Source organism: Labrus mixtus, chromosome 11 (genome assembly GCF_963584025.1).
Source record: "Labrus mixtus chromosome 11, fLabMix1.1, whole genome shotgun sequence".
NCBI classification, from domain to species: Eukaryota; Metazoa; Chordata; class Actinopteri; order Labriformes; family Labridae; genus Labrus; species Labrus mixtus.
Genome location: NC_083622.1, coordinates 10,461,718 through 10,471,305, shown reverse-complemented (window position 1 = coordinate 10,471,305; position 9,588 = coordinate 10,461,718). Strand labels below are relative to the sequence as shown.

General features: G+C 41.1%; 1 protein-coding gene across 2 annotated transcripts in view; it reads right to left on the bottom strand.

The window, feature by feature from the left end:
* The window catches only part of otud7b (OTU deubiquitinase 7B), a 47,464-nt gene that overhangs the window by 6,177 nt on the left and 31,699 nt on the right, over positions 1-9,588 (bottom strand). Inside the window, exons 5-11 of one of the 2 annotated variants that reach the window (XM_061049912.1) lie at positions 8,595-8,696; positions 7,948-8,075; positions 6,273-6,379; positions 5,817-5,944; positions 3,146-3,295; positions 2,180-2,297; positions 832-910 (exon numbers count right to left, since the gene is read on the bottom strand). In XM_061049912.1, coding sequence (XP_060905895.1) covers positions 832-910; positions 2,180-2,297; positions 3,146-3,295; positions 5,817-5,944; positions 6,273-6,379; positions 7,948-8,075; positions 8,595-8,696 — 812 coding nt within the window. The remainder of the gene's footprint in view (positions 1-831; positions 911-2,179; positions 2,298-3,145; positions 3,296-5,816; positions 5,945-6,272; positions 6,380-7,947; positions 8,076-8,594; positions 8,697-9,588) is intronic. The other variant, XM_061049913.1, reaches the window with a different exon arrangement.

Below are 9,588 nucleotides of genomic sequence, written 5' to 3'. Positions count from 1 at the left end.
ACATTCTTACTAAATTTAACAGTAAAAATAAAGAGCCCGAGCCGATGCCCTTCATGTACAAACAGGGAAAAGAATCAGCACAAGATACAGAGGATGTGAAGAGAGTGAGTCATCGAGCTGCTTTTTGCAGACCAGCGCAAAAAAAAACAACAAATGACTCAGTTTCCAAGTGCCTTTTCATATCTAACAGTTTAAGGAAGCTGCTAATATAAGAACGCCGTATTTGGAAAAGGCACGACCTACATTATGACGCATTGTTCTGATCTCTAACAAGAAGTAGTTACAGAATAACCCGTCTCTCAGCAGTAATGACCATCACATGGAGAGTCTCTGGCAGAACAGCTACACACAACAATCCCCTTAAATTTGATTTTAAATACAGGGATTCCTGTATTTCCACCAGTCCCTGCAGCTTAACCATGGAACTGCTGTAAACTGGTCACTCCGGGCTCGCTGCTGGTAGCATGTGGCACACAAGAGGACCTTTGTCACAGTGTGTCGTGGTGTGACTCTATGACCTCAATGCCCCAGTGTAGTTTGTTTTTGCACACACTTAGTGAACAGCTGGTCTGGTGGAAAAGGAAAAATATTGTCTTTGTCAACAACGACAGTGGGAAATTAACCCTTTCCACAAGCGGATGTAACATATCAATGTAACAACCACGGTGTCATCTGTGCAGTCATCACATTATACATTTGTATATATTGTCCTGAAGCTCTGTTTGGCCTGTAAAACAACTTTCCTTTTTTTTTTTTTGTCACTGAATAATCTTTCCTGTCATTGCAAAAGCTGGATCTGTGAAATCAGGGCATCCAATAAAAGTTGTTTACCTCACAGGGCAGGGGCAGCCAGGTGACCGTCATGTAGCTGTGCAACATCTGGAGCTTAGCCTCCAAAGAAAGAGCCACACTGAGGGGAAGCAGGATGGAGAGAGAGAGCGAGAGAGAAACAAGTTAAAGCGAGTCACATTTTCTGTTTTAACAGCAGAGTCGTACTTGACTTGAAGTGGCTGTAATGTCATATTTTTGTTCAGGTTGCTACTGACATTACGCATAAATTCATAAATGACAATCGTACATTTATTTGCAACATTTCTAGCCCTGGACCTGGCAAATAAAGCTGAGCAGAAACGTTGTAAATAAATGTTTATAAAGGCAAGTTAGACAGTGTGTCTTTTTGCAGCTTTGGGACAATCCCTCTCGTAAACATCGGTCCCATGATAGAGATGTGTGAAGTGGAAAAGAACATACTGTGAATGCACAAAACAACAACATAACACAACAGAAGTTTACTTCATTATAACTTCACTTAGCAGTTCCGAGGGAGAGTTGTTGAGGTCCCTAACTTTAGGACCGGTATTTATACATATAGATCACACAGGGGGGCAGGGCAATAGGGACTAGGATTGTCACGGACCCAGAATTTTAAACTTCAATATGAAGCTAAAAAACAAAACAAAACACTGAAACGAGAGGTGGGTGGTAAATTACTTTAAATACCACCGGCACAGGTTATTATGTTGTTGGAATGCTTTTATTATGAGCCATATTAAAAAAAAATAGAGTTTTTGGCAGCAGCTTAGTTTTAACACAACTCTGAAGAAGAGAAACAAAACATATTTCTTTAAAAAGATCCCAATCTGTGAAAACCATGAAACGTTGTTTCTTTAATTAAAGGCAGATTAATGATATAACTAAACAAGCTGCTGCTGAAAAACTACTCAAACCGGATATTTGACTCTGAATGCTTCAGTGAAAATCTCTAAGCATTCTGCTGATGTGTGTTAACATTAGTGTGTATTTCCATTCAGTATAAGCAGCCACTCATGTAGTCTCTGTCAATAAGGTATCCACAGTGTTGTCAGCTGACGTAGATGAAGTGGACAGTTATTATTGGTGTTGCTATTTTGGCGCTCCTTCCCCTGGTCCATTCATAGAAAGTATTCAGAGCTAATCTCATTGTGAGTGGAGCTGAGTGTCACTAATCTGGGTTCAGGGATCAATCCCTACACACTGACACTCTCTCCGTCAAAGAGGGAGAACACACGCAGGGCAACATGTGCCTACCTCATTTTGATCTGTTCTTGTCGTTTGTTAAAGACACCTTGTAAACACATTTCACCGTACAAACACGACTTGATGTAAACACATAAGAGACGCTTTGAGAAGCAGGCCGTACCTCGCCAGCATCACGTTGTCCGTGTCATCCTTGCCCCACTCCCAGTCCTTCCCCGGGTCCACAGCAAAGTGCAGCGGCAGCATTTTGTGCTCCGAGTCGGTGAGAGGGATCACAACTGCTGGTGGAGATGGGGGGGGGAGACAAAAAGTATTCTTAGAAAAAAGGATCAAACGTTTTAATGAAGCACGCTGGAATGTCTGCGGACAGAAATACTTCTGAGCGTGATCAATTCTTTCACTTTCTATTTTCACTTTTGGCCAAATCTGTCTGACCAATATTGTTTTTGGATCGTTCCATCAGATATTTTTAGACTGGTTAACAACCGAATGTCTGGACATTGTCTGGAAGTCAAGGATAAACTTGTATCCTCTAGACAAACTGAACACAAGTGTTAAGTTTCTCTCACAATCCAACTATGGTGTTTTTTTTAAGTTTTATTTTGGGGCTTTGAGTGCATTTATTGGAGAGACAGGACTGTGGATAGAGTGAGAAATCAAGGAGGGAGAGAGAGAGAGCGAGAGAGAGAGAGAGAGAGAGAGAGGGATGCGGGAAAGAAGCCAAAGGTCGAATTTGAACCTGGGCTGCCCGCTTGTAGGACTATATCCCTCAACATTGGGTGCGCGCATTAATCAGTTTTGCTTGCCTGGTGTTGAGCAAAAAACATCACTTGATATACTCAACAGGCCATGACTCATCATTTTAAATAAACCACTAAGGCACGACACTGACCCTTTAGTGTGTCCTTGTGCTACATTATTCTAGAAATCTCCCTTTGTTATCTGTGCCTTTCTAAGAGGATTTCTCTGAGGTCTTTTATTTATCATCAAATCTCCTGCAAGAATGTTAAACCCGTGATTGATGTGCTGTGATTTATGGATGCAAAAATGTCAACTGCTTACCAGGAGGCTGCTATAAAGAAAAATCAATATCCAGATGATAATAAAGATGAATGATGCAGCGCTTTACCTTGCTCTTTTGAGCTATCTTTCTGCTCCATGGAGACCAGGGCAGAGAAGTGCGCCTGGTCGTATGCCAGGACCAGGGGCGATCGATGGCACTTGGCAGCTGGCACTTCCAGCGGTAGGTAGATGCCTCCGAACGGGATGGGGGCAAAGGCTGGGGAAGAGTAAGAAGGACATTAAACATCTGAAAAACCACGACCTGCAGCAATGAAAGCAGGCCATAAAATATTCTGTGGGAGAGAGCTGGAAATAGAAGCGTTTTACATCTGACAGTAAATCAAACCAATATTCTCATGCTGCCTTCTTTGTCTCACTCGGTAGTTTCAGGTTTTTATACAGCTTGATGTTCATTTTATACATTTTTTTTTATCCCTTCTGGAGTAAAACAGATGGTTTTGCACAGAATGCTTCAGTCCAACGCATTTTGTGATTGACGAGATGCTACCATGACAACCCAAAATGGCAGTGATCATCGTTTGGTTGTGCAGAGAGTCCCTACAATAAGTCCACTGTTTGTTTTATTCAGAAGCTCATTTTGTTTAAAGCCCTTTCTTCAAAAGCCAACAATTATTGTACAGTGAATTACAGATGCTCCCTGAAATAAAAATGCTTTTTTAAAACTTCTTGGTCACGTGAAGTTTAAACTAATTTCTGCAACAGTATTTTTGGTTAGTTTGGACGTTACGCTCCGCTAGTTAAGATGAGTCTCAAGTCCTCTTGAGTGCAACAACGACGCAACTTCGGTAACAAAATAACTAGCTTCAACGTATGGGCACTCAAACTTAAGTAGCGACTCATACTTAGCTACAGCAACAGGCCACAGGCTTGAAATAATGTTGTGTAGTCACGTGGTCTACAACGCGAGGCGATCACTTTCTACCACCAGAGCACTAAAAAGTGGAGTTAAGTTCCCTCACAGGAGTTCTGTAGGTTTCTTGTTGTACAGAACAAAGTGTGTGTATGTGCTCATTTGTTTTCTATGACTTTCAATGTTTGTTTTAATCAGCTTGAGATACCAGCTGGGTGACAAGTCATCGATTATTGAAGACTTAGTCTAAAATTTCTTATAAATTCTTCCTTGATTTTTAAAAAATATTTGTCGAGTGACACTCAGAATGATTCGCTCTGTCATTTACGGAAATTAAGAGGATAAAAAGAGAACTACATCATGAAAAAACAATGAAATATTAAATATTATAACATCTCACTGCTGAGCTCTACTGTGAGGCCTATTTCATGTTGTTGATTGTACTCATGTTTTATTACTGGTGCCTGGTTGCAGGCTTTAAAAATGATCTATTATTGTAAGTGGAGTTGTTATCTTCTATTGATCCCTGTAGGAAGATTCGCTCCCTGCATTAAACCCATCACATGTATTAGAAGCAGTGGGCAGCCGCTGGGAGCCGCTGCAGTTCTGAAACAGACTGACAGGACAATCAAGCTACTGTAAATGTTTTAGTTTTTCTTAATGGCGGAGGACCCCAGAGCATCAAAAGAAACACACAGAGAACTTGCAAACACTGGTAAAAAAAAGTCTCCCTCCAGCTGGGATACAACCAAAGATAGTGTGTACTAGGGATTGGAAAAGCTGGGTAACTAACGATACAATACCATACCATTTATTATGATACATTACGTTATGCTATGCTACGATCGGTTACGCTGTGATCTGATGGGTCACTCTATGCTATGGTACAGTACAGTAGGGTCCACGCTAACTATAATACCATGAAAAAGGGAATCTGCGATAATTGATTTATATTACAAGACAAATCAGGATATCTGATAAACTGAAGAAAATAAAAGGTGACGTGCAGGATTCATGTATCTCTTCACTGCAATCTGGTGTCAGTTTTGGTGCTTATCGTGTTTAAACCAAGCGGAAACCTCTGGTGTTGAAAAATGAAGCCAATGCACAAGTGTAAAAAACTGCAGTTCTTCAGGTGTCCACTAGGGGCTCGCTGGAAACGCACCGCAAGTCCCATACACACCAATTCAAAAATGCTAATGCTAACATGTTCACAGCCTGGTTCAAAAAACCTCTTTGGTCTGTTTAGCTCGTTTCTTTTTGGGCACACATTGTCCAGGAGTGAATTCATCTACAACTAAATAAAAAGACGTGGCTGATTGGACTAACGGGCGGGCGCATTGTAGCTGTTTGTCAGGAGGCTAAAGGCCCGCCTCAGATCTACGTTTATGTCTGTTATTCCAATGACGGAAAGTTAATTTGGGACAGCATTTCCAACATGGCTACCACAATCTACAGGCTTCAAAAGTCCGCTTCAGAAACCAATGGGTGATGTTTTCCTGCTGTTTGACATTATTCTGCTGATGCCATATTTTTCTTTTACCCCGCCGACAACTTATTCTCTTTGGCCTTTCACGATACCCTCATTTGTGTCATAACAGGGCAATCTGTTTAGAGAGCTGTATTTAAAAAAAAAAAAAAATGAAAGTATCGATATTTGGCACCAGTGATTCTTTAAACGTGTCATACGAGTAAAGATGACGATATCCATATTTTGTCCCATCCCTCCTGCTAACCACCGAGCTACCATGTTTTTTTACGGGATATGTTCTCTGAGTGTTAATCATAAAGGTTCTATAAAATCAAATGTATCATTATCACTATGTATTTTATTACAAGCCACAGGAATCCCCGGGCAGATATTCACCTTCTCCTCCAGAGTCCCTCAGCATGGTGTCGGCCACCACCACTATGGGTCGTCTGAGGACGTGAGCCAAGACGAAGACGTGAAACTCCTCCAAACTCTCGTAAACCGGCTCATCAGAGGACTCCGCCCTGAACAGAACAACAACACAGACACAATTGTTTAAAGTGTTGCAAAACGAGAGACAAAGCCTTTAGGAACACTGTGTCTTTAATGTCCTGTTAATGGATCCTGTATGACATGAGTAATTACGAGTGATAATTGTGTACACAATGTCGGGCCACAAACAGGTGAAGTAAGGTGTACTGAAAACACCCATTGGACAACAAATAGCAGATTGACTGAGCCACTCACTCAGTGCTGATTGTGAGCTCAGTTGTTTGTCCATGAATAAAAACATGAGTGTGACTGAGTGCGTGCCGGGGTAACAGGCCCTGCATTGTCCGAGTCAGACCTTACCCGTTGGTGCCGTTGGTGCTGTAGTGTATTCTCGGCTCGCTGGAGGCCAGCTTCAACAGTTCATTCCACTCTTTCTGCCACTCCTCCTCCGTGTACACCAGACCAGACTGAGGAGAAGGACACACACACATTTGCCATTTAGAGAGGGCGTGTCAAATGTCACAAAAGCATGTACTGACGTTATGGCATCTTACCACAAGGTTACATACCAACAAATGAGGACAGCAATTTAACTTGTGTCCTTCACACAGCAGCAGGAAAATCATCTTTAAACCTCCAAGAATGAAGAGAAGTAATCAGCTTCTTTTTTATTGTTTTTCCTTTGAACTAATGTTTCTTTTCACCTGCCGAACGCTGAGAAGAGAGAGAAGCTTTGCGGAGCGGCGTCTGTGCAGCTCCCTAAGAGCAATTGGAGAGATTTACTTGAGGACACCTCTGTGGTAGCTGCTGAAGAATGAGTGAACTGTGGGCAGTCATTTGTGTGGCATCTCCTCTGTGGGAGTCTGAACGCTGTCTGAAAACACTCTGGAGAACATACTTGCTTGCATTCATTAGGAGCAAAAAGTCTTTGTGTTGTGTAAATAGAAAGGCTCTGAAAGATCATCCAAAGGCGAGAGAAAGTGTTGTGCACACACAACTGGAACAGTATCTCTCTTGTGATAAAGAGTATCAGTAGGTGTAGATTGCAGCACTTAGCGCTAATACAGTTAAACAGTAGGGACATGATGAGGCAATCTTACAACCCTTCTTTGTTTTTGATACGGTCTTCGGCACTCAAGTCATAAAAAGTGAGATTGTCATCTGTTAAAGACAATCAAACACTTGATAAAGTGTGAAAGTGGACTAATGCAGCCTTTCTACAATAAGGAAACTGTTGACCAAGAAAGGAAAATCAGTGTAAACAACTGTGAAAGCTGCAATGAAAACTTTAAAGGTCACATATTCTCCTCCTTTTCAAACAGTTTAAATAAGTCTCAGAGCTCCCCAAAACATGTCTGTGAAGTTTCTTGTTCTAAATCCACTCTGATCCTGTATTTGATCAAGCCTATAAACCCCTCTATTTCAGCCCTGCTCAGAACAGGCTGTTTCTGTGTCTGTACCTTTAAATGTAAATGAGCTGTGTCTGACCACGCCCCCTCTCTGGAAGGGGATGTGGCTCGGACTTTCTTGCACCATGCTTTATTGTTTACGGTGAGAAGGCAGACTCAGAGGGCAGAACAAACACCTAGCTGTGGGAGTGTCACCCACCTGGGTGAGGGCTTAAAGACACCTCTCAAAATGATGTAGGCCAATAAACAATAAAACATTAAGACAACGTGGCCTGTAACTAAATATTACACATTTATTGCAGAGCTTTTGAATTAACTTGCAACAAATCCTGCATCTCAGAAAACGACTCAAATATTACGTAAAGTTTACATCAACTCAAAGCTGTGGAATTTTAATTACATGAAAATAATCAACAATAGTGCGCTATTTGCATTTGACATTTTAAATGTTTGATTGCAGACATATGAGCTCTGTGCAATAACTTATTGTAGGAAAGAAACCACTTTATATGTCATTTGTACCTTTCTCCCCTTTTAATCAAAGAAAGCAGACTGAGATTTCTTTACGAAGTAGCCACAGAGTGACTGGCATGACCGAAGGGACAGTTGCAGCCTCTATAACTGACCTCTTTGTTCTGCTGCGTCTGCTGCCACCTCCACCTGCGCTTCAGTGCCTCTCTCTCCAAGCCGTGGTCCATCAGCGCATACAGGGACTTTCGCAGCATCAGGTCCCGATCGTGGAAACCCCACATGCCTAGATTATGAAACAGAACGAGGACATTTGACAGATCAGTGAAATAACGTGTAAGAATGAAAAATATTTTCAATAATTCAAAAATAAATGAAAATGTGATGAGCAGCAGGCATTTCAAGGTCTTTTTTATGTCATTTCTTTTAATGTTGACGTGAGGAAAACACACAAATAACTTACTGAGGGACCAAACTAAATGCATGTACTTATGCTGTATCTATTTTAGCCTTTAACCCATGAGTATCTTTATGAAACACAGGTTAAAACAATATCACTTTCATATCCACTATCCATGATGGTGCACTACAAAGAGCTTGAACAATGCCCACACATTAGTTAGGACTTTATTAATTTCCTGAGCTATGGCTCCTCAGTGGGCCACTGAGGCTAAATGAATGTGCTCTGCAACCCTGTAAAATGCAATTAGTGCTTAAGCTAACAATGGAGCCCTGTTAATGAATGCTAATGGAGTGTGAACCTGCACGGCACAGGGTCGTGTTTGAAAAGGTGTGTGATACTAACCGAGGGAGGCTGCGTGTAACAGACAGTTTCCGTCCCCGCTGGTTGCCAGAGGCAGCAGATTCTGACAGTTTGAGACGACTTTAGTCCACCAGTTCAGACGCCCTGCAGACAAACAGGAAAAACTTCACTCGCCTGCTTGCAGGAAAAACATGGCACAATATTAAACCCAAAACAGTCCTGCAGTACTTCTTTCCACATCGGAAATTAAACAGGTTTAAAATGTGTTTTCCATGTTGGAGATAGGAGGTGTGTTATTACAAAATAAAGGTAAAGTTGTTTTTATATCAACAGTCACAAAATCAGTTTTTTTGATGATGCTCTCAAACTTTTAGATTTCTCTTCTTAAGCTTTTAACCATTTTTTCCCCCTTCTTCTTTTCTAGAAGATATTTTTGGGGCTTTTTGTGCCTTTATTGGAGGTACGGGACCGTGGACTGAGTCAGAAACCAGGGACAGAGAGAGCGGGGGAAAGGAGCCTCAGGTCAGATTTGAACCCTGACCGCCCTCTTCGAGGACCACAGCCTCTGTATCTATCTTACAGGACTTTCTGTTGCTGCAGGTTATAAAGATGAAAGCTTTCAAAAATGATGTTCGAATACTATAGATTTGGGATGAATTGCAGAGTTTTTGAAGCTTCTACGGATCAATCAATTAAAAAACTGAGTGATTGTGACTGTTTTTACTTTATATCTAAATAACTTATAATTGTATTTCATCACTTTTCTTACTTAGTGAATAGTTTTTAATTAAATTTTGAAACCGTGTTATACGATGGGTTTTATTACCCGTTTGAATTGTGTGTTTGATGTTTGATTGAGCCCTGATGTAATAAGATCTCTCTTGAAAATGAGATCTTGTTCTCATGGGGACTTACATAATTTCATAAAAGTTTTACCCAATTACAATGTCAATGTGCGGCTTCATTTGTGGAAGAGACGATGGATATAACTTTATAAAAATCAAGCACTAAAGATGTTTTTTTTTCTCTTAACAGG